The sequence below is a fragment of the Diabrotica undecimpunctata genome, chromosome 3 (assembly GCF_040954645.1).
Source record: "Diabrotica undecimpunctata isolate CICGRU chromosome 3, icDiaUnde3, whole genome shotgun sequence".
NCBI lineage: Eukaryota > Metazoa > Arthropoda > Insecta > Coleoptera > Chrysomelidae > Diabrotica > Diabrotica undecimpunctata.
Window position 1 is genome coordinate 17,975,013 of NC_092805.1, and position 26,101 is coordinate 18,001,113.

Here is a 26,101-nt window from a genome sequence, read left to right on the forward strand (position 1 = left end):
GAAATGAGGGTCCTCAATGAACAATACAAATAGAAATTGATTACATACTTTGCTTGTATGTTAGGTAAATATCCCCTATCACTCTGAATTAGCAACATATGCAGTGTAGGTAAAAGTTTATGGTAGGTATAGTAGAATTTAACAGGAATTTAATCTAACACAGATATAAAATCATATTTTCAGCGAATAGAAAAAAAAAACAATCATATTTCCCCTTGGTCTCCCCTCCAGATTCCTTATGCACGCCAGATGATTATTTCCAGCTTATAAGTAAGAAACAGCGGCAGGGTTGCCTTATTACATATTTGAATTAAAACATTGAATTGATTCAAAAAATTAGCGATCAGTGGCGCAGTTATATTGCCATTCAAAACTGGATGATGATATTAAAAATGAAACACTAATTGACACAAATACCGGTACAAAATTTCTTAAATCCATGAAAAATTTACAGATTCGCATTTTTATTTGACGAAATTATAAATTATCTTGAATAAAACATCGAGATAATTTTGGCAACATCGCCATTCGTCCGTTCTCTTGAATGGTAAACTGCATACGAGACAGGCCGAACGCTATGCTATGTATTTCTTTTTAGAGGTTACTGCGTAAGTGTGAAGATAAAAATTAAATATGCCGACTGTGTATACAACAGAAGAATGGGTACAAATAATAAAATGGTACTTTGGGAGCAATTCAGTACAAGACATTATCAATTTATTTATTATGGCTTTTGAAAATAGGCCAATACCTATAGAAAAAACTATTGGCCATTATTCATTAATTTAAAAAGTTTGGCTGTACTAATTGCATGTCATGGATGGAATTCCGGTTTTTCCATTAAAAGTTTTTTATTAGTTTCTGTTTTTCTTCAACGAAACCCTATATCCCTCATTGCTTTTCTCAATGATTCACGCGAACCATTGTAGTTGTACTCAGTGACAAATTTTCTATGTACTCGTCGTAAAGTTGGAAATTGTTTTTCGGTGGTACAAAAATGAATAATAAATCGACGAAGCACTCCTTTGTCGCACTCATCCAACTTAGATTTTAAAGCTGACTTATTTCTTTTTTTATTTGGAGTACTAAATGTTGATGCAGTACCAAAGAATATAGACGCATATACGTATATATGCGTCTATAATCTTTGGCAGTACCATCTTTGATGCACTTCATTTCCGAAATGGAAAACTTTTTCCTATGTTTGACAAATATTAACTTGCCTTCTTCGGTAGAAACTTACTCTACTTTAATCAAACTGTTAAATAATATTAATTATAGTATGTAAATAGGTTATTTTAGTTCAACATCCATTACAGAACTGTTCGAAAAACTTAGAGTCATACTGAAGTATCTAGATTTTGGGATGTCACTTTCGTTTTCAAGGTGCGAAATGTGTTTTTAAAGAACCCGCCTGAGAAAACTGCTTTAAACAAGTTTCATACTTGTTAGGTTTTTCTCCAGTGTTTATTTTTTAAATGTTGTTTTAATTGACCTCTTGTAGTAAATTGCTTTAAACAAGTTTCACACTTGTAATCTTTTTCCCCAGTGTGCAGTCTCAAATGTGTTTTTAAAGTACCTGCTTCACTAAACTGTTTTAAACAAATTTCACACTTGTAAGGTTTTTCTCCGGTGTGCACTCTCAAATGATTTTTTAAAGAACCTGCCTGAGAAAACTGCTTTAAACAAATTTCACACTTGTAAACTTTGTCCCCAGTGTGCAGTCTCAAATGTGTTTTTAAAGTACCTGCTTCACTAAACTGTTTTAAACAAATTTCACACTTGTAAGGTTTTTCTCCGGTGTGCACTCTCAAATGTTTTTTTAAAGAACCTGCCTGAGAAAATTGCTTTAAACAAATTTCACACTTGTAATCTTTTTCCCCAGTGTGCAGTCTCAAATGTTTTTTTAAAGTACCTGCATCACTAAACTGTTTTAAACAAATTTCACACTTGTAAGGTTTTTCTCCGGTGTGCACTCTCAAATGTTTTTTTAAAGAACCTGCCTGAGAAAACTGCTTTAAACAAATTTCACACTTGTAATCTTTTTCCCCAGTGTGCAGTCTCAAATGTGTTTTTAAAGTACCTGCTTCACTAAACTGTTTTAAACAAATTTCACACTTGTAAGGTTTTTCTCCAGTGTGCACCCTCAAATGTGTTTTCAAACTACTAGCTTGATTAAATTGCTTAAAACAAATTTCACACCCATAAGGTTTTTCTCCAGTATGTGTTCTCAAATGGTTTTTTAAAGCGCTTGTGGTAATAAACTGTTTAAAACAAATTTCGCACTTGTAAGGTCTTTGTCCAGTCGCTGCTTTCATATTTTTATTTAATATTTTTCCTTCGGAGTGTTGACTCATATAATTTCCTTTGTAAGATGGATCTTCAATTAGTGCCTCCATAATTTCCATTTTGTGTTCGTCTTGGAGATAACCTAAAATACAAACCAACTATAGTTAAATATTTAAGTATAAATAAAAATGAATTCAATTATCAAATTAACCCATTATGACCAGAGTTCTTTTTTTTGTAATTTATTAAAGAAACTAATATATTTTTATCAAAAATATATAATAATAGACAAATTAACAATTTTTTAACCCAAAAACTTATTAACTAACAAAAAAATTTGTGTTACATAAATGTAACGCTATGAATAAACACAATGAAATTTATATTATAACTAGGATGACTTCATGAAAAGTATAATTGCAGTCAATATACATGCCGACATCACATTTGCTACACATTGTTTGAGTACTACTGCTACACCCCTCTCCTGCACAGCGACGTCTTTTGTTGTTAGGTATAAATATTAAAAGATGATTGTTTCCATAGTACCTTAGATTGTCTGAGATTCTATTAAGCGGGACACTAGATAGCCAAGAACTGGGTCTTCCTCCATGCTTTGGAGCATTTATATATTTTTTAAGACATGACTGAGCAATACATCTTCTGAAATCTAACTTTGAAATCTTGGGGTAGTGGTGCTTGTAGAGTATCCGGCTGTTACTAATACTTGCATCAATAAGCCATATGAACATACACCACCACCACTTTTTTGAAAGGATTCCAATTCTATATGTAGAGATGTTTTGGTCCATTAAATCCATGCCTTCCATATTATTGTTATATTTGGCAATGATTTGCGGTCTTGGAATTTGCACATATTTTTTTTTGCTATATCCATGCATAGTTCCCACAGGAGGACGTAATTTGAGGATCTGGACAGTTTTTAAAAATGGCATACCTTCTTGTTTCTGCTACTAATATCTGGATAATATTATCATCTAACATTTTTTCGAATAGACCAACAGGATTTTCGATATCTTTTTTATTGCTTTGCACAGGAAAAGGTGCATGTGACGGAATTAAATCACAATTCTCGTTCCAGTTGATTTTACTGTTAAGCTTAATTTTTTTTGGGATATCGTCCCCCTCTTCCTGCTTTTCAAAATTCTCATTTTCTATAGTTTCTCCGTTTGTATTTTGTTTCGGATACATTATCTGAAAGAGCCTCGTCATCATCACCATCTCTATATTTTTTAAATCTAATTTCCACTTTGGACAGAAGTTGACTGCTAACTAGATTATCTAAAGTACCTTCCTCATCCTCGTTTCCAGAATCCTCATTCGTTAATTCACTGGCATCCGGAGGATCAATGAAGATTTTATCTGCATCATTCTATATACAGAGTATATACCCCAGGCGGGTATATATCTCGGGGCGGGATCTCTATATACGCTAATTCTATTGCTTCTTGTAGAGTTAGGAAAGAAATAAATAGTATTACCTAATACTTATTTCAAGGTTGAAAAGGACACAGAGAGCCTAGCGTTACATATATGTAACTCTACAATTCAAAGCTGTTTTTATCAATCATACACAAAGTATTTTATAAATTTTCACAGACAACAACAAAAAAGCATTATTTAACAGTGTTCTTGTAAAAATATCATGCATTTTACTCTAAAAAATAAGATTTTTGTATCACTTACTCGAAACAAATGTTATGCTCCATGATAGTTGCTAAATTATATCCGATTTAGACTGCAGTTACTCACTAACTAAAACAACTATCAGCATGGCTTTACACAGAATGCTTTTTATATTTGTTTTGAATGCCTTACACTGCCATCTACTTGATTATAGCCAAACTGAAACTTCATGTACAGTTTTCTAAGTACCTCTGCAAGCGTTACATAAAAGTAACACTAGGTCATAATGGGCTAAAGCATAATAAAATTCATAATGCATAGCATTAAAAAGCATAATGCCAAAAATCGTTTGCACTTGTTTAAGTACAATTCACAAGTGAGTTGTGTTTTGTAAGATGAACAGCCTACAATGCAATAAAGTAAATAAACCTAATCTTAACAGCTTTAGAACAGATGGATGAGGAAATTTATGTGATTAATAAAAAGAAGCTATGGATACGAAAATGGATCAAAAGAGAATATAAACTAAGAGCTACCAAATATCTTCTGAAGGAATTAGCATTGGAAGATCCTAAAGCTTACTTCGATATTTTTAGAATATCTGAAAGTAGGCATAAGCATTACTAAATAAAAAGGAAAGCTTATTTTTTATACTTTAAACCAGTCGATTGTAAAATATTTTAAGACTAAAGGTAACCAAGATATGGTTTGTCTAAGTGTGATGTTTGCATGAATTTTTACGAACTTTTACGGATATTTTCTAACCAGTCATTTTTTTAACCTAAGGCTTTATAACAGCCAGTACACTATATCCAGTCCAAAAATCTAATGATTCACTAGAAAAACTAGGTTCAGCCTGATAGTGGCATATTTTTTGCTTTATTTAGGTGATTAATGTGTTAAATCTAAGAAAAAATTTGGAAGATAAGCTTTATTAGTGGTCTTTCATTCATTAGAGAAAAAAAGGAATAAAATTTCAAAAAATAATATTGCTTTACATTAACTGAAATTTTCTCATAAAGATAAGTCAAAGCAAGAATAGAAAAGAGAAAGTGGGGCAATGCTGTAACTAAAGTTATCTATGTTTGGCACAAATACTGTAAATCAGATTTGTCTTTTTCTGTGGTTCATATTTCTTTTGTTAAAAAAATATTAATTTAACTAAGCACTTAATTTGTAATTGTCACTTATATGCTTTTAAATTGTAGAGATCAAAATTAACTTAGCTGGTATAAATGTTACTTCTAAATGAATAGGGGGGAATTAAATATATTAGTACTAACCTTTTTCAGTTTTTTGGTTTGCTTCAAATGGGTCAATTTTATTTCCAAGTTGTTCTATTTCAGTATTCATGGGGCATTTCTTTAAGTTTAAATAATCATATGTGTCATGTGTACTTTGCCTATTGGATTTCTCCGGAATTTCACATTTGAAGCTATTCAAAAGAGCATCATCCAATTCATTATACTCTACCTCTACTTTACAAGTTTCCTCGCTAATTTCTTGTTTTACTTCCATCTGATAACAGTTGACTTTATGTATCCTAATAAAGTACTAGTGTAATAAGCCGGTACTAGTATAATAATGGATATAATATATGGACACAGTTTAATGCTAAAATAATTATTTAAAAATATAGACGCTGGTTAAATTGAAGTTTAGTACAATGAACATAAACAATAAACATAACCTATAGATATTTGACGTTAAATGTAAGCTTAATATACGTCAGTGTTGCCATATACTCAATTATTTCACTACAAAATTATGGGCAACATTTATATTTTATTATATGAAAAGAACATTTAAAATTGAAAAATACATATATAATTAAAATAAAAACGTGAAAAATACATATATAATTAAAAGCATTAAAATTATATCTATAAAAACTATCAACAAATCGCCCATTTGAACTGCTCTTCTATACCCTATTCATTCTACAAATTCCCAATCGTCAATAGAACCACGTGTAAAGCTGGATTTTCACAGATCCGATATCCGATGACACGAAATACGAAATTTTTTTGTACGAATATATTTGATTGTCGTATCCGAAATTTTTTGACATATTATGTGTCATATATATGTATCATGTGTCAGATAATTGAATGGATTAATAATTTATTTCAATTAACTGACAATAAATGTTAGCTGTTTTGTTTGATATAATTTATGTATACAAATTATATTTATCTACGTTCTCGTCGTTTTTGCCTCACATAGTGTAGAAGACCTAAAACCAATACTTTATTCATTGCATTAATATAACAATTAGGTCTTTGTTCTATTTTAAATATATTTCAAATAGTAAACATAAACAGTCGACAAAAGTAAGGCTAAGGTTTAAGTTAGAATGTCAACAATGTCAAAATTCATCCGATTTTCGTGCAAAAGTTAAAATATTTTTAACTTCTTCCGACGACTTTTAATTTCGTACGAAAATCCCACCTGTCATTTTTCAACCAATGAAATTCGCTGAAATTTATATCGTATCATCGTACCGTCGGATATCGGACCTGTGAAAATCCACCTTAAGCCAAACAGGGTCGTACTGATGTACGACCTATGTATCATATGATTTTTAAAAATATTTACTTTTGAAACTGTTAGTGTAAGAATTTCTTGAAATTTAATCATTATATCACAATTAAACTAAACTCTAAAAAATAACACGACCGGTAAATAACTTAACAATAACTATAACATAAATATAACACAATATATTAACTTAAAAATCAACACGATACAATTAGAATTTAAAATGATCACAAGTTGGGATCTGTAACATGAGAATCTGTCTGGCTTACGGTAATAAATTATATTTTATAGCCTCTTGACGAATTAAACGGCGAATATCAACACGTGCTCATGTTTACAGATGGGAATTTGGTAAACGAATAAACTTTATAAGCGTCTATCTATATTCTTTGCTGTTAGGTTCAGTTTCAGATATTTAAATTCTAAAAATTTAATTATAAAAACTAAATCTAAATAATATAAAATTCCTATAAAAAAGGCTAGATATTTAATGACTTTCTAATAACTTCAGTATTGAACCAAAAGTTAATATCTAATAAATACAATCGTGTTTTTAAACGGCCAGTTCTACTTTTACATTCAGGAGGAAGTTAATTTAATAAAACAATTTATAATAATATGTAAAAACACAAAGCGATGTTACTGAGTAGGGATTGGAATGTAAAAAAAATATATTAAACCAAAAAAATTAAACGGGCAAAAGACTAATAGAAAGAACAATCAATATATTTGATCGAATGAAATAAAGTTTTATTCAAAAAATAGACTAGAAATTCAAACGTCTATATTTATCGCGTTTATCTTCATATTTTAAAAACTCCTATACTTTATACAAAAAAATATGGCAACACTGTGAAGCAGAAACATATCGGCACAGATATTATATTTATATACAATTTATTTTATATTTATTGTATAAACATCATGGTACAATGAATACACAAGGTATGATATTGCGCATGACATTTGACAGCTGGCCCAGGAGTGTGACGTAGTTAAGATCGCCTGAACCACCTCGAACCCATTATTACAGCTTAACGTACACATTAATTTTGAAATTATGGTTAAAAAGTGATCTAATTTTTTTTTAAATGTTTTGTTTTGGTTATAATTGAATAAAAAATATATTTTCAGTAGCGTAAAACCTTTACTTCTCTTAGAGATTCAGGCAAAATATTTATTTTTGTTTTCATACATATACTAATAATATAAGTACTCTTTTTGTATGCAACTCCCTTGAAATTTAAAAATTTTCTGCAGAGGAAATGCTGTAAATAGGTAAATAGTAGTAGATTTGCTTATTCTGATTCACTGTCACTCACTTCCAAGCAGTTTTACTGAAATAAAAACAAAATAGAGTACAATAGAGAAAAATCTGTTTTACAATTCAATATGGTATTTTAGATGAGTTATAATGAAATTTAGTAAAATAAAAAATATACACATTACTATAACCTACCGATTATTATATGCAAAATTTACTTATCAAACAATATAATAATATGAAAATAAGACACAAATTAGTTTAAACGCAAAACACAATAAATATCGACTTCAGACGACTTTACACCGGCAAGACAGAAAGCTTGTATAAAAACAAAAGTTCAACAATAATATAGGTTATCAATGGTGACTATTGCAAATTGCAAGTTATGAGATAATAAATATATTTTAAAGTATCTTAATACTGACTGAGTCATCTATTTTATAATAGAAAAATAATTTAGATATATGCTTATATATGTGTCTTTATACAAATGGTGTTTAGTTACTATTTATTTATACTGTATAGTATATAGTAGTTATTTGCCATTGTATATCTGGTTTTGTACCTTTTTCAAAGTACGCTGTGCAATTGCTTGTTGCAATAGTGACAATGAAGATAAAATCTTTAGGTTTCATACATTTCCTAAAGATAGCGTGACCAGAAAACTGTGGATTATATCTTGTTGTAGATAGGATAATTTTAATTTTAATTGTAATACTGCAAAAATTTGTTATACACATTTTAAAACTGAAGATTACCAAAGAAATCTACAACAGGAACTTTTAAATTACGTTTCTAAAAAGGGTCTAAAACTCAAACCTGAGGCAGTACCTAGTCTTTATTTGCCTAAATCAACATCGGCTACCCTTTTAACCAACCAAAACAAACGCGTACAAGGAGGTGAACACAGATAGTCCAAAAAGTATGTTGAGCAGCTTCTTACTACTTCTAGGTCAACGACTTAAGTCTAAATCTTTATTTTTATTAATTATTAGTCATAAAACCTTAATGGTTTTTTTATATCGATTTGTTAAGTAAGAAATTAGCCTCAGCCTGCTATGCAATTTGCAATAAGAACTGTTTCGGAGGAAATCAATTTAGCATCTTCCAAAATACCATATTTTTCTTTGTTAAATCATGTTCTCATTATTAAAATATACAATGTTATCATTATTATAAACAATACCAAGATAATTTTATGTGTGAATATTACAAAAATGTCATTTTAAATGTTGTGCAATATTGTGTGCCCTCACTACACTCATATTCGATGGCCAGCTAGCTCATTCGATATAAATAAAGTTGACTTTGTCATTATTTATTTTGATTTTGTGTTTAGTTCAGTAGGTATATATACGTACAACTTTTGTGTACCTCCATTACCACTTTTCTGTATCTTTTTAAACATCTGAAATATCGAACTCTGGAGTATAAGTTAATTAACCTGTACCTACGTGTAATAAAAGATAATTAAAACTTGTCTTATAAAGGATATCTATATTTTATAAAGGATAAATATTATAATAACATAATTTTATCATCTCTTTATAATTACTATAATTAAGTTAGCCAAATTATATAAAAAAACAACTTAAAATTAAAAGTCTTTCCTATACAACTACATTCAAATGTTGCGGGAATAAGCGTTCTTGACTACGTCATGCGCGAAAGCGAACCGATTTTGGAACATTATGTATCATACCTACCTTGTGTATTCATTGTTGTACCATGTGTCTACGAACCGTGAACTCAACCAGAACCAACTCCTGGTCTAAGGTCTGCTGTCCGCTTGCCATTATGCTAATTTCGTAATTTCAGTAGCAAGCAGTCTGTGACTCTGTGGCACTCTGTGGTAGCAGTACTGATCCTACTGATCTACTGACATAGAATAATCGAACACACATGTCACAGTATAGACGACACAGTTGTTATCTATACTGTGCACATGTGTTCAGCTGTTCTCTGCTACTGATTTCCAGTACTAAAATGTGAGTTTATGTTTGTTTGCAACTATCTTAATTTTAATTAGCATGTAGGCATGCGTTTTACCATTTTTTTATTGATAACTTAACAATGAAGTTTGTTTTATGTGTTCAGAGTAAACAAAACACACAGGAAAATAATTATGGTGAAAAAGTTAAAATTATGTGTAGTAGCTTTCTACTTATTACTGTAATAATGATGCTTAAAAAAATCATACACTTCTTAAAAAAAACATATGTGGAAAAAAATTGATCGAGAGAAGAGGGTTATGCAAAGGAATATTAAATAAGTTGAATTATTAGTAGAAGACCTTTTGGCATATAAAACCTTTTTACGAATGAATAATAATTGGCTAAAACAATTGCTACTCTCAGGGTTATATCATGTTATTCATGTTCATGTTTTGTCTGTAACTCTGTAATGTTATCTAAGTGCGTTTCCTTATATAATTTCTATATTGATTTTAGCTTCTGTTTAAAATTGTTATTGGGATACATAAAATCAAGTGTAATAAAATGGAAGGAAATCAAGAAATTATCGAGGAAACATATAAAGTAGAAATAGAGTATAAAGAATTGGATGATGCTGTGTTGGATGACTTTAAATTTGAAATTCAGGAGGAATCCAATAGGCAAAGTACATATGACACATATTTAGACTTAAAGAAATGTCCCATAGATACTGAAATAGAACAACATGGATATAAACCTAACTCATTTGAAGAAAACCAAAAAACTGAAAAAGGTTAGTAACAATAAAGTCTCCCCATAATAATTTATAAGTATAAATAAGAATAGATAAGCCTAGAAAACTTTAGTTACAGCACCCTCCCACTTTTAACATTTCTTTAAAATAAGACAGGATATTCAATTTACCGACACCACACTCAAATTTTGTTAAGTAAGAAATCTGGAGTAAAGCATTTTTTTCACTTTATTTACAGCATTGTCCCACTTTTAACATTTCTTTAAAATAAGACCTATATGATATAGAACATTCAATTTATAGACACCAAACTCAAATCTTGTTAAGTAAGGAATCTGTAGTGAAGTATTCTATTCTTGCTTTGACTTATCTTTACTAGAAAATTTTAGATAATATGACAAGGCAGTATACATGGACCACATTTTAAAGCATTATTATTTTTGAAATTATTTCCCTTTTTCCTAGTTCCAAGGCAAAACCTATCAATCTCACAACCCAATGAAAGACCATCAATAAAATTTTACTTCTCACATTTGTTCTTATATTTAAATTTCAATTTTTTGCATTTAATTAAATTCTAATGGTTCTCATAAATGTTATGTTTCTTTTGAGTCTGTTCAGTAACAGAAATCGGGCAATGATTAGTTTAGAGCACTCAACATAACCAAATGAAGCCTACACGGCAAAAACAATGAAGGTTACTTTGATTCATTTTGTATAAAAGTTAATTTTAAAGTTGAAAGACCAATTTTAAAATGTTCTAATACAAATTTAAAGTCAAACTGTTTTTCAAAGAGTATATAATTTAACAGTGAAAACGATAAAAATATTCTTAGACTGTTATGTTTTTTCAATTTTTGTTTATTTTTGATGATTTGATCAAAAATACACAAAAAAAAATGACAAAAATGGTGTATGTCATTAAAGCAATAACCAAAAGAATGCAAGTCGAAAATAAAATTATGTAACTACCACTACTAGACATAGCAATAATTGTCTTTTTTATATTATTTTTTCTTAGCAAATTTTGTTGCAGTCTGTTTCTTCTTTACAAGAGTAACTTTTGTCCCTTGTTCGTTTCGTTCCATTGTGTTGTGAGCGAGGCTATCGAAAAAATGTTTGGCAGCATTGGATGCTAGATGGTTGCTAGAAAGTGGACTAGAAGATATAGAGTCAAAAATTGATAAGCTGGATAGCTATAAATAATGGTGGGGTCATTTTGAGAATAATTTTTTTAAAAATGATTTTAACAGTCGTTTGTATCCAGATGCCAATCACGCCAGCCAAAATGAACATAATTATGATCAGAATTTATTTTTATATTGTAATTTGGGACCAATAAAATACAATTGTAATTGGTTGCTATTTTAACTTATTTATAAATTCAATTGTTTTTGTGTTAAGAAACTTTTTCAAAATTATATTAAAATTTCAGAGAAACATTTATATGATAAGAACATTTTTATAATAATTCGTTTTGAAATATGTTAGCAGCAATTTTATTAACCAAATTAATTTTATTTTATGAGTCAACAAAAAATTTTTTTCTTTCTAGTTCAACTTTGTAAGATATTTTGTATTTTTTAGCAGCTGTTGATAATAATTGTAAACACAATTGAAAGCTCGAGATAAAAAATAGTTAACCAATAGCCCTTGTATTGACTCCAACCCACTCAAAACATTTATATATTTTGTCCAAACGAGTTAAAAGTACTTCTTTTTTCTTACTCTTCTGTCCAAAGGTACAAAAGGTTTATTGAAGAATGAGAGATGTACAAATAATATAAAAAAACGGGTGTGGCGGTACAGTGGGACTGCCGGTAGAAGTTACACTTCTATACACGCATTCGCCGTTACAAATTTATTTGGGAGTCAATCTGCACAATCATTACATATGTAATGCTATAGGTAAGACATAGCAGAAAGAGAAACAGAATTAATAACAACTTACTGACAATTAATAAACAACATTTGACCTGTAATAAAAGTATAGTAAATGAAGGATTGAATCAATATTTTGATGAAAATGTATATTTTTATTTTCATATATGTATGAAAGGAGTTGAATGCAAAATTTGTTTTACACATACTCTGCAGTAAAATTCATTGTTTATTTACACAATACAATACACTGCAACATAATTCAATATAATAATACAATACAAATTAAAATCCAATATTCATAAGTATTTAAAAATGACAATAATATACATAACTTTTCTACTTACGCATTTATGTTTAATTTACCATGTAATAATATTAATAAAAAAGTCCTCCCCGACTGGGAATCGAACCCCGGTCTCCCGCGTGACAGGCGGGGATACTGACTACTATTTTACCGAGGACATAACACAAACTTATTTCAAAATTGACAGTTCTGGGTCATACAGTGAATTATGAGAGGAAGAGAGAGAAAATATATCTTCTGTCTCTCTCTTACTTATTATCTTACATATGTAATGATTTCACAGATTCACTCCCATACAAATTTCCAACGTGGAGCGCGCGTATAGAAGTATAACTTCAATAAAATCAGTACAAATGACATAAAAACAAAATTCCTAGAACTAAATACTACTTACTATTTAACACAAGATTTTCAAATGTCAATGTGCGCTATTGTCCATCCAAGTTTCTAGCATGAAGATCCTGAATGTAGAGATGTGGCAACCATATGTGTCTTAAGGCTACCTGGCTACCAAGAAACCTATGCGAAAACTTCTAAAACTCGCTGCTTTATACCAAAAGCGGAACAAATCTTTGTCAGATTTGAGAGCATTGTATCAATCTATGTGGAATAAATCCTTGACGGATTTTTGAGAGCTCTGCAAACAGAGAAGATCCTGACCAAATTAACTTTGATTCTAGATTGGTGCCAACTGTTTCGGGGAGTCTTATTTGGAACTAGATATCTCTTACGCTCACGAAACACTAAGCACTGTTGTCATTTACGTGTTTTGCGATGTTGTCAAATTATTGTCAAAAGTGGAGTTAAACACTAAGTTAAAAATATTTTTAAATGTTCAATTATTCGAACAATATCCATTTTTTCAGTAGTTTATAAATAGTCGACGTATTGTTTAAAAATTTATTACTTATGTTATGTTTTATGAAAAAATTTAAAAGAACTATCCTGCAATATTGAATATATTTGCTCTTATATCTTTTATGATACTCTGTGAAGACCGGTTTATACTTCTTGACCATTGTTTAATGAGTACAATATTTCATATTTTAGGAGAATTCTGGTACAGCCCAGAAATCCTAAACTAAGTCATTCTCACAATTCCGGTTAAAAAAGGTGACTCATAGAAGTTTCAACTTACTTACTAGCCAACACCCACCCTTGACATGTTAGCCATTTGGTGGCGCGCTGACCAGTATAGACGAGCCGTTTCTCATAGGCGATCTTCATCCTCCTCGGGTGGGTCTGTTTTCAGGGCTGGGCACTCTGGAAGGTGAGCAGCATCCATCTGGGGCTGACCACATAGTGGACAGTTGTCATTTTCGCGGACGCCGATGCGATGTAGATGGGAGGCCAGGTAGTCATGCCCCGTAGTTGTTCTGAACACGGCTACACTAATGATAGACAAGATATTGTTTTGGCACAGTCGGTGTATGGATTTGTCGACAGGGCGAGGATTGCGGCTTGGCAGTCGATGAAGAAGGCAACTTTTAAGGGGTGTTGGAAATTCTCAAGATTTTTTGCAGCTTCGTGTATAGCAGCAATTTCGCCGTCGTAGTTGGTGAGAGGGGCACCCACAGCTACAGAGCCTTTGAAGAACGTTGAGACATATCCTGCTTCTGTTCTTCCCGAGTCCGGCATCGAGGATCCATCGCAGTAGATGTGGAGCCACTCATGTACTGGGTACTTGGTGTGTATCGTCTCTAGGGCGGCTTTCCTTAGGGCAATGTCTGACGATAAGTGCTTCGGGTCGTTATGGTTTTCAAGCAGTAATTCTGTGTTTGGTAGACAGCGGGCCAGTGTGGTTTGCGCTGGGAAGGGGGCGGCTTCCGACAGGACAATGTGGTATTTTTCCATGATTTGGTTTGCTATTGTAAGCGGAGTGGTTTGTGTTTTAAGACGTGAGGCTGCTTGTCTATATTCGTCCCATTTTTGTGGAAATATTCGTCTGTGCATTTCCCAGAAGGTTAACGCGTGTTGCTCTCTGCGGCATTGTATTGGTTCAATACCGGTCTGGGCTTCCATTGATGTAATCGGTGTTGATTTTGGAGCACCGGTGATGACGCGAAGGGCAGTGTTCTGGGCGACTATATCATAGAAGTTTCAAGGACATTGTTGTATCTTGGTGTGCACGACCGTCTTTACACACAATATTGAATGTTTTGTGATACACATTAAAAGACAAACGGGCTGACTATTACACATATAGAAGACAGAAACACAGGTTTCTAAAACATATTTATATCATCAACTACTTCTGCTGTCTTAAATTTGATTATGCTTTAATTTGATTTTTGAATTCATTTTCGCTTATACTCAAATATTTCTATAATAGTTGATTTGTATTTTAGGTTATCACATAGACCTAGACGAATACAAACTGGAAATTATGGAGACACTAACTGAAGATTCATCATACAAAGGAAGTTACACGAGTCAACCATCTGAAGAAAAAACATTAAATAAAAATATGAAAGTTACGACTGAACAAAAGCCTTACAAGTGTGAAATTTGTTTTAAGCAGTTTACTCGAGTATATAGTTTGAAAAGACATTTAAGAGGGCACACTGGAGAAAAGCCTTACAAGTGTGAAATTTGTTTTAAGCAATTTAGTCAAGCCTGTCATTTGAAAATACATTTAAGAGTGCACAGTGGTGAAAACACTTATAAGTGTGAAATTTGTTTTAAGCAATTTATTCAAGCCTGTAATTTGAAAACACATTTGAGAGTGCACACTGGAAAAAAATCTTACAAGTGTGAAATTTGTTTTAAGCAATTTAGTCATGCATGGTCTTTGACAATACATTTGAGAGTGCACAGTGGTGAAAACACTTACAAGTGTGAAATTTGTTTTAAGCAATTTAGTCATGCATTGTCTTTGACAATACATTTGAGAGTGCACAGTGGTGAAAACACTTACAAGTGTGAAATTTGTTTTAAGCAATTTAGTCAAGCATGTAATTTGAAAACACATTTGAGAGTGCACACTGGAGAAAAACCTTACAAGTGTGAAATTTGTTTTAAGCAATTTAATCAAGCCAGTAATTTGAAAAGTCATTTGAGAGTGCACACTGGAGCAAGACCTTATCAGTGTGAAATTTGTTTCAAGCAATTTAGTCACGCAGGTGGTTTGAAAACACATTTGAAAGTACACACAGGGGAAAAACCTTACAAGTGTGAAATTTGTTTTAAGCAATTTAGTCAAGCCGTTAGTTTGAAAAATCATTTGACAGTGCACACTGGAGAAAAGTCTTACAAGTGTGAAATTTGTTTTAAGCAATTTAATCAAGCCGGAACTTTGAAAAGTCATTTGAGAGTGCACACTGGAGAAAAGTCTCACAAGTGTGAAATTTGTTTTAAGGAATTTCATCAAGCCAGTAATTTGAAAAGTCATTTGAGAGTGCACACTGGAGCAAGACCTTATCAGTGTGAAATTTGTTTCAAGCAATTTAGTCACGCAGGTGGTTTGAAAACACATTTGAAAGTACACACAGGGGAAAAACCTTACAAGTGTGAAATTTGTTTTAAGCAATTTAGTCAAGCCGTTAGTTTGAAAAATCATTTGACAGTGCACACTGGAGAAAAGTCTTACAAGTGTGAAATTTGTTTTAAGCAATTTAATCAAGCCGGAACTTTGAAAAGTCATTTGAGAGTGCACACTGGAGAAAAGTCTCACAAGTGTGAAATTTGTTTTAAGGGATTTCGTCAAGCCTGTAATTTGAAAACACATTTGAGAGTGCACACTGGAGCAAGACCTTATCAGTGTGAAATTTGTTTCAAGCAATTTAGTCACGCAGGTAATTTGAAAACACATTTGGAAGTACACACAAGGGAAAAACCTTAAAAGTGTGAAATTTGTTTTAAACACTTTTCTTACAAAAGTTCTTTCAAAAAACATTTGAGAGTACACGGTGGGAAAAAATCTTATAAATGTGAAATTTGTTTTTAGCAATATAGTAATTGCATGTTATTTGAAAACACATTTGGAAGTGTACACTGGAGAAAAACCTAAAAGTGTGTAATTTGTTTTAAGCGGTTTATTCAAGTATGTGTCCCGAAAAGGCCTTTACGAGTGCACACTGGAGCAAAACCTTACAAATGTGAAATTTGTTTTAAGCAATTTAATCGAGCTTTAATAAAAAAACATAACACAATGTATGTAACAACATAATATATATTAGCTATATATAATCAATTGATTTATTCTTAATTTTAACGTAGTATATGTACTATCTTAGAATAATTTGATAACCTCTCAATATTTTTACTTGTTGGACTGTTTTTATTGAAATAAACCTTTTTTTAATGTGCAATGTACATTATTTTGTACTCATACATATAATTCCTACACTTTCACCTACTTATATACATACCTCTAGACATGCATTTGTTGTGTTAGTACATAGAAATTGTTTTTTTTTTAATCTGGTGAAATCTAGTGATTTTTGTCAACGAAATCTAGAAAGAAATTTTTATAAATACGACCTGAAAACACTGGGGCTATGTAGTCTGTTGTAAGTAGAAGCAAAACGATGCAACCTGCAAGAACCTGCCTGCAAAGCATCACGTAACTTATGCCTAGCTTCATACGACTATGTCTCCTCACTTAAAAGATACTGTCGCAGATTTAGGACGCATATGGAAGGATCTTTGTCATTTTTTGGTCTTGGCAAAGGTTACAAACAAGAAGCAGTTGTATCAAGTTGATCAAGATTTTAGTTCCTTATTTGCACCACTACGGAGCTATTACTGCTTCTAAAATATGAAAGATTGGGGCAAAAAATTCAAGTTTAGATATCTTCATATCGCACCCTCAGTGCAAGACTGCAGTAAGTTTCGAGATAAAGACGATTTTGTTTATTTTCGTGCTAATATCGGTGAAATAAGACACAAATTATCATTTAATTATGATTTTGCATGCTTTTCAGCCTATATTTCATTAACCAAAAATAGAAATTTAAATAAAATATTAATGCTAAAAAATTAGGAATTTCAAAGTTACAACACTTTTGCACGGAGAAAATTGTAAAAAGTGTAGAGTAAAGAAAAATTAATCTCCAACAACGATAGGAATAGTACTAAACATTATATTTAATGGATTCCCAGAAATCACCTGGTAGATAAAGGGAAAGTAATTCCCGGGGTTTGGTATATACGTTTAATAAATTCCAATAAATCATCGGGTTAGTAAAGAAAAAATAATTCCCAACAGCAATCGGGTTTAGTATGGTATTAAACTTTACATTTAATAGATTCCAAGAAATCAAATAGCTACCTAGAATACATAGGTACCTAATAAAACAGATAATATTTCTATCTTTACACGACATGTTTCTGATAGCCACAATTCCTTCGTTTTATAATAATGACAATGTCATAACAAGGTAGAAAAATTATTTGTAAAACTTTCAATATTTTTATTTAAATTCAAAACAAAAGGAATATAATAAAAATATGCAAATCAGGCTACCTTGAGTACAGTAATTAACAAAAGAATTGAAATTGACTACATTAGTAAAAGTTGGGAATTACGGGGGGACAATATGATAAGACAATCGCCCCGGACGGTTACATGAAGATTTAATACAATTTGGGATTTCGTTTTTATAAAACAAGTTTTCTGAGAATAGATATTTTTAACCTATCAGTATTGTTAATACACAAGTTTTAAGATAACTTTTTTTCCTTTCATACTTTTGAAAGAAAAAATACTTTTTGGCTGTAAATAATTAGTTTTAATTTATGTATTTTTAATCCAATCTAATAAATAAATGGTCAAACGACATCGCACACATTTTATGGAAAATATAATGTCACACAAAGGACATAAAACTTACATGAATAGATTGGTCTCGTTAATCTTTGTTTATTGTCTCGATCGTTAATGGATTACGTAGACACACTGTATATTAATATTAAACACCACAGATATACATATTAGAATAATAAATATCTTACTTTTTTCGCGTCTTTCATTGCTTGTTATCGAAACCATTGCAATGTTCCGTGCAAAACTGTTGTAACTCTGTTACATTAGAGTTACAACAGTTTTGCACGGAACTTATGTACAAAATAGTTAAACTGTTGTTGTTGTAATATTTAGCCGGTTAAGCATTTGAAAGTTACTAAAGTTTTACAGGGGATAGATATGCATGTTTACAATCGAATTCCATAATTACTTCATTTTCATAAAATTTTGAGTTACTGCAGTCTTGCACTAAGGGTGCGATATGTACTTGCCGCGTGGTCTTAAAATAGCATTCAATTTTTGCGTTTTACAAAATTTTTTGAAGAAAATAAAATATTATTTTAACTTTCAATAACTGAATCTCTTTAGAAAAAATATTGTGATCCAAATTTTGCCATATAATATTAATTACTTTTACTAAACATTGTTTTTAAGTTTTTAAAAGAAGTTTAATTACTTTAAATTTAATTTATTATAATTTAAATTAACTTTAATTTTTTAAGCTTTTAAATTCTTAAGTTTTTAAATTTAATCAAACATCTTTCCCGATATATTTCCACTGTAAGGGGGGTATGTTGTTATTTTTCCCCTTTAATTATCGTTGAGTTCGTTCAATTATTTTTATTTAGGGAAATAATGGATTTTCAATGTTAACAGATATTTATTTAGCACTGTTCTTACATGAACAAACTGAAGATTAACAAGACTTAGATAAAAAACATGAAGCGTTGCGTTATAACCTCTTAAGTAAAAAAAAAAACTAATTATCCGTATGGCCCTTTTTTAGTAGGACGTATGGCACAAGATCACCAATAATACAGGACGCAGAGCGACCTACAGGGTAGGCAACATACACAACACATTGCAACACATGTTGCATACACTTAGGAGATTTGTTACAACCTCCCCCTTTGCTTCACGCAGAGTCCCTCAAGTAGAAGCAAGAACAGGTGTGAGTAGAAGGCAACACTGGCAGGTGGACCTCTGGACGGGATGTCTCCGGAGGCGATGACGAAAGAGTTCACTAGGAGGGTCAGGTGTTATTGTGGGAAGGAGTGCCTCGGCATCTTTATGAGGCGAAGCAACGTCATTCTATTCTTCGTATACATGGTTTTCATCAGGCACGGCTAATGCTGTTTTGGGGGGACGTCCTCTTCTGCGAATGGGAACCAACGGATTAGGGGACGGACCATCATCGGTATCAGTATCAGCACGATAGGGCACAAGCGCTGATACATGGTATTTACCGAGAGGTTCAGTTAGGTTCTGTGGCGACGATATCTCATAGCTGGTTGGGCTAACCACCTTGGTTATTATGTATGGACCATCGCGACGCGGGGCGAACTTTGCCTCGAAAGAGTACTTCGCTTTACTAAGAGCATGCACGTCAACGAGCACTTTGTCCGACACATTAAACGTCATATTGGCGCGGCGATACTTATCGGCATATGACTTTGCGTGATCTTGACTCGCTTCGTAATTTTCGCGAGCTTGGTATAGAACACTACTGAGAGTCTTTAGGTATGGGGTTATCTCTGGTACGAAGTTGTCATTTTGTACAATAGTCCGAAAGTCTTGATGTACATCATTGGGAGTACTCAATTCGCGACCGAAGGTTAGAAACGCGGCACTATAACCTGTTGACTGCGATTTAACGGAGTTCATAGCGAATCTTACAGCTGGAATTTGTTCTTTCCATGATGTATGTTCAGCTCCTGTCAAAATTGCCAGTTGGGGCTTTAGATCACGATTTTTCCGTTCTACAGGATTTGCGGCTGCCCAATAAACCGGAATTAGGGTTTGTTTAAAACCTAAACAGTGCGCTAGTTGTTGCATGACCGCACCAACAAACTGTGTAGCGTTATCACTAATAACGCGTCTGGGTAAACGATATCTTAAGATTACTTCGTCAACTAAACAGCGGGCACAATTCTCGGCAGTAGCTGCTTTAAGAGGAAATATTTCCACCCATTTACTCGCGGTATCTTCAATAACATAGATCCACTTGTATCCGTCAGATGTCTCTGGAATTGGACCGAATACATCGATAGACATGGTTTTGAAGCGTTGAGATTGAACATGCCTTTGAAACTGTCCTGCTGGTTTTAGATTAGATGCTTTATACCGTTGACAATCCAAGCATTTCGCTACATAATCTATTATTGTTTTACGCATACCAGTCCAATAATATCTGCTAGCGATTCGTTGATAGGTACGTTCAGCACCATAATGTCCAGCTAAGGGTGCGTCATGGTAATCAAAGTATATTTTGTATGCGGGACTTTGGAGCGACCAGCTGTGCTTCTTCGCTGTCCAAATCAGGGGTTTATCTGTAAAGATCATCTTGCATCGTAAAATATCCTCGTCCAGACCATCTTTTATAATTAACGGAATTGGTATCTGCGTTTTCGAAAGATTCGACGATTTTTCTCAAATCGGGATCATTCAGTTGTTTGTTCCCAAATTACTGACAGTTTGTTGAGGTAAGCCAACTTGGACAAGATTAACATCAATATTTTCAATTGGTGGACGGGATAGCATATCAGCTACGACATTTAAACGTCCAGTAGTATAATCTATTTTTAAGTTGTAGGCCATCAATGACAGGGCCCATCTCGAGAGTCAACCAGACGGAGATTTGAGGGACATTAACCATTTTAGAGGCTGGTGATCACTTTGTATTTTGATTTGAGAATTTTCTATATATCCTCTGAACTTATTTACTGCCCACACAACAGCTAAGGCCTCAAGTTCAGTAGTACAGTAGTTCTGTTCAGACTTTGTTACGAGATGACTGGCGTATTCCACTGGTCTCTCCTCGGATCCCTCCTCCTGGAGTAAACAAGCTCCCAATGCGTAAGAACCAGCATCGGTTCTAAGAGTATAGGGTAGGTTAGGATCAGCCTGTCTTAGTATAGGGCTAGATCACAGAAGAATTTTAAGTTGGTCAAAAGCTTGAGTTTGGTTTGTGGTCCAAGTCCAACGAGTATTCTTCTTAAGTAGATTGGGTAGAGGTTTGCTGGTAAACGATTTAAATGTAATTTAAATATTGTTAGCCGGGATAATACTTGCTCGAGGTCAGCGAGATGTTCACTAAATTTAGCGGATAGAATAACTAAGTCGTCTAGGTAAGCACGTATACGAACATTAGGTAAACCAGAGCGAAATTTGTCAATCGCTGAAAAGTGGAAGGTGCATTGCGCAGTCCAAAAGGCATGCGCGTATAGCGAAATGTGCCAAAGGGGCAAATGAAAGACGTCTTGTCTCTGTCTTTAAATTTAACAGAAACTTGGTGATAACCAGACTTCAAATCTAGTGTTGACATGTAACGTGTTTCTTTTGTCGCATGTAACAGATCATCTATTCTCGGTAGCGGATAGACATACGGTCTAGTGATCGCATTTAACTTACGATAATCTACTGTAAGACGAGTTCCGATATTCCTTCTTCGGAACCAGTACTACAGGCGAAGCATATGGGGATTCACACTCCTCTATGGTTCCATCAGTAAGAAGTGTATCAAGCTCTTGTTTGAGCTGTGCTTTTTTAATCTCAGACATTCGGCATGGGGGAACAGCGATTGGATTTTCATCAGTTATATAATGTTCGGCAAAAGGCGTAGGCTCCTTGCTTCGACAAAAAACATTATCATGTTTAGACAAAAGGTCATTAATTTCAGACTTTTTTGTTGGATCAAGATAAATGGCTTCATCTTCTCTCAATTCAACTCGAGCTAAATGAACAAAATTTGACCTGAGATCAGATATAAATGATTCAGATGAAAACGGATAGCGTACAGACAATTCATCACCATGATACCAGCAATCACGTTGTATATCAAGAATGATATAAGCTGACCTAAGAAAATCAGAACCTAGAAGTGTTCTACTTTGTACATGATCAGGTACAGAGCATAAAGATAATGAATGTTTTCTACCTTGAAGTACGACATTAACCTGAAAGAAAAGAGCATTAACTAAACTAGTTTTGCCATCAGCCAAAGTCATAAGGATAGATTTGGTACTATAGGGAATTTTATCTTTGAGTAAAATTTCTCGAAGTGTAGCACCGGCGATGCTACGTTCGGCACCTGAATCAAGAAAACAATAACCATGATGATCTTCGATAGTGATTGGAGTCAACGGGCTTGAATGTGACTGAATCTGAGACGAAGAATCTGGCGATTGCAGAGAAGCGCAAAGAAATTCAGCCGAAGTTGAAACATAACCTATGGCAGTACGTTTACTACACTTCGGACAATTTGATTTAATAAAACCTGGGCTTTTACAACCATAGCAGAAAATCTGGGGATTATCGTTGATATTGGCAACGTTGGGATTTGAAAAAGGTTGCTTTGTACTGTTGTTACTTAAAGAAGAAGGTTCTTGTTTACTGCAGGATGCTAGTTTACGACAGTCGTCCCTTTGGTGTCCAAAATTCTTACAATAAGAACATTGTTTTGATTTTCGGGTACTACTTGAATTACTTTCTGTTTATACGGAGCGAATATGGAGCGATTGTTCAACAACGCGAGCTGCTTCAACAAGTTCTCTTAAATTAGATATAGATTCTCTCCTTACCTTATCTTTAATAGATGCATTTAATAATTCAAATATCATATCAAGTTGAGCATGTTCCGAAATGGTGGATGCGCCTTGAAGACATGGCAACAACGAGCGCGCTTTGCTGACAAAAACGTCGGTTTTTTCATTGTGACCTTCTTCGACCGCGAAAAGTTCACGATAAACTAAATACGCCGGCTTTGGAGAACCGTATGCATGCTGGAGACTTTCTATAGCCTCATCAAACGTTTGAATGGATGATTTAACCCCTTGATACCACGTTGCAGCTGAATCAATTAAAAGCATAGACAATCCTTTTAACGCGTGATGATCAGAAATATTAAGACAGTCTTTATACACCGTAATGGCATCAATAAATGCCTCGACATCTTCATTTGGTTTTCCCGAAAACCGATGTTTACATGCTGAGAAGTTAGAATTGGAAGTATTTACAGTTTGGGCTTGATTGTTAATACCTTGTAGACTTCTAATTAAGCTCTGGAGCATGTCTTGGGTCATCACTACTTGTTGAACTGTTTCACTTTTCTGAGCCATGCTTGTAACTTTATTTCTTGATCGCAGAAGCATACACAGTTTATAGAAAGAGTAAATCGCGTAGAGAACTGAGACAACAGTATTTAATACCGATTTAAAGTCTTTACTAATACTGCGGAACTGAAAACATACCAGTGTCCAGTACTGAAGTCTTTTTACTACGGTTGAGGAACTGAAAACCAACCAGTGTCCACAACAGATTTTGTTCACTTCCGAACGAAACACACAATTAAGTAACACTGAACTTAACTTTCACAAAAGAAAAATAATACCACTAGGAGGGCGCCAAATTGTAAGGGGGGTATGTTGTTATTTTTCCCCTTTAATTATCGTTGAGTTCGTTCAATTATGACTGTTACAAATAGAATTTAGTATTTGGTGATAGAACCGTCTGATTCTATAACTTTATTTAGTCTATTTGGCATACTTTGAATTATATTAGATATCATATTTGGATCAAGATGTTCCCAGCACTCTAAGGTTGTATCCCACAATTTATCTGAATTTTGTGGCATAAAATTTCTTTTATATATTTTTTTAACAATTATGCCCCAAATGTTTTCTATTGGATTTATATCTGGATTGTGCGCAGGCCATGGCAATACTTCCAGGTTTTGCGTTTGAAACCAATTCCTTACGGCATGGGCAGTGTGGACTGAACAATTATCTTGTTGATATATAAAAGTATTATTAGGATACAATTGCTCAATAGAAGGGAGCATTACGTGTTCCAAAACGTTAATGTAATTGTCGGCAGTAAATCTTCCCTCTAATCGCCAACAAACACCAGGTCCATGTATACTAATCCAACCCCATACATTTACAGAAAAACGTCCAGATTTATTATGAGAGTGAATATATCGTTCTTCAAACCTAGTATTGGCTGGACGATAAACACGGATTTGACCGTTATAGGTCGACTGAAAAGTCTTTTCATCAGTAAAAATGACGTTGTTCCAAAATTGTGGGTTGCGGTAAATATAGTTTAGTGCAAATATTACTCTTGCTTGCCGATGTTCAACAGTTACTAATGGTTTTTTAGCAGCTGGTCGGTTTTTTAATTCAGATTCATTGATCCTTCTGCTTACAGTAGGTTGGGCACCAGGAAATCCCGTATGAATCCTTCGACGTCGCAAATGGATTATCTCTTAAGAATTGAACTAAAGCAGCATCTTGTTGAGGAGTGGATACTTTGGAACGCCCTGAACCAACTTTTCTTTTTAATGATTGTTGTTGGACCCATCGTTGCTTAATTCTGAAGATTGTTTTCAAATTTCTATTATAGAAATTTGCTAGCGCACGAATTGACCATCCTTCTTCCATTTTCGTAATTATTTGAGCCTTTTCAATCTCACTTAAATGACGAGGCATATTAATTTTTTATTGTACGTAACGTTAAACCTTCTATCAAATTAAACGTCTTTGACGTCTATGAGTTGCATTTTTGATCACTTATGACATTTGATAACCTCCAAAAATCCCAGCCGGTTTTACACAAATAGGATGATGTTAACTTCTCTTTCTAATACTTGTACCATTTTTTTTTAATATAACTGTACATAAATGGTGATGGGTAGCTATAAAAAAATTAGACTATTTATTTGGATAAGTATTAAATTTGTGTTGAACACTAAATATTTCAATTAATACCTGTTTTCCTTTTTATTTCAGCAAACAGCTTTACAAGATACAGTATGTCCCAAACCCTTCTTTCAGTGCGTCACTAATTTTGACGTCATATAGGATTTTAAGAATGTCGAGAATTATTACATGACATTTTAGTTAAATCTGACAGTTGCAGGATTGTAATCGGCTAAATGTGAAAAGATTATTTTTTTTTAAATGTGAAGTAAAAACTTTAAGAATTCAAATTTTTTTTTATTTTACATATTAGAGGTCCCGTCCTGTATAAAAATTTTTATTGCGCCTTATATTGGAACAGCATTTTGTCATAATTGCTATTCTATACATTCAAAAGAAAGTGCTTAATTAGCTAAGATTTATTTATGGATTTATTATTATTTATTACACTATGGAATTGGAATGTTTGTTTATTTAAAATAACGCTTCCTCCTATAGAATCTTTTAAGAGTTGACTGCAAGATAAAAAAAAATTTATTGGCAATTGTAAGGTAACAAAGCAAACATTCCTGTGATAAAATAGCATCGATTGAAATCAGTCATATTCGGATAAGTAATTTTCGGAAAGTTTCTGTGGCAGCCATTAGTTTAATTTTGTGATTTATCATAAAATCTTGAAAATAGTTTAAATAGTGAGTTATTCTACTAGATTGGGTGTGCAAATGAAAGAGTGTTATGAAGTTTAGGTAAAAAAACAATAAACAGTTTAAATAGTAAAGCAGTTGATTTTTGAGTTAATCTACCAGTTTCACTGACTA

General features: G+C 32.8%; 2 protein-coding genes across 3 annotated transcripts; one reads left to right on the forward strand and one right to left on the reverse strand.

Moving 5' to 3' along the window:
* Window positions 1-34: 34 nt before the first annotated feature.
* On the reverse strand, window positions 35-5,592 carry LOC140436497 (uncharacterized). The gene is made up of 2 exons (XM_072525370.1): window positions 5,220-5,592; window positions 35-2,431 (listed from the first exon to the last, which is right to left on the reverse strand). Exons 1-2 carry the CDS (start codon window positions 5,452-5,454, stop codon window positions 1,449-1,451), a joined length of 1,218 nt encoding a protein of 405 aa, XP_072381471.1. The 5' UTR covers window positions 5,455-5,592; the 3' UTR covers window positions 35-1,448.
* A 3,913-nt stretch (window positions 5,593-9,505) lies between these two features.
* On the forward strand, window positions 9,506-16,918 carry LOC140436499 (uncharacterized). 2 transcript variants are annotated; one of them, XM_072525372.1, is made up of 3 exons: window positions 9,513-9,732; window positions 10,195-10,471; window positions 14,969-16,918. In XM_072525372.1, the coding sequence occupies exons 2-3, from the start codon at window positions 10,243-10,245 to the stop codon at window positions 16,459-16,461; spliced, it is 1,722 nt and encodes a 573-aa protein (XP_072381473.1). In that variant the 5' UTR covers window positions 9,513-9,732; window positions 10,195-10,242; the 3' UTR covers window positions 16,462-16,918. The 2 variants fall into 2 exon arrangements, with proteins under 2 accessions (XP_072381474.1, XP_072381473.1); XM_072525373.1 differs by lacking the exon at window positions 10,195-10,471 and having other exon boundaries at window positions 9,506-9,732.
* The last annotated feature ends 9,183 nt before the right edge of the window (window positions 16,919-26,101 follow it).

Bases quoted from the DNA above. Each gene is read 5' to 3' on its own strand.
- LOC140436497 (XM_072525370.1), bottom strand. From the start codon at position 5,454: ATGGAAGTAAAACAAGAAATTAGCGAGGAAACTTGTAAAGTAGAGGTA. The intron at 2,432-5,219 runs GTTAGTACTAAT...TTTGTATTTTAG, and splicing joins AAACCAAAAAACTGAAAAAG to GTTATCTCCAAGACGAACAC.
- LOC140436499 (XM_072525372.1), top strand. From the start codon at position 10,243: ATGGAAGGAAATCAAGAAATTATCGAGGAAACATATAAAGTAGAAATA. The intron at 10,472-14,968 runs GTTAGTAACAAT...TTTGTATTTTAG, and splicing joins AAACCAAAAAACTGAAAAAG to GTTATCACATAGACCTAGAC.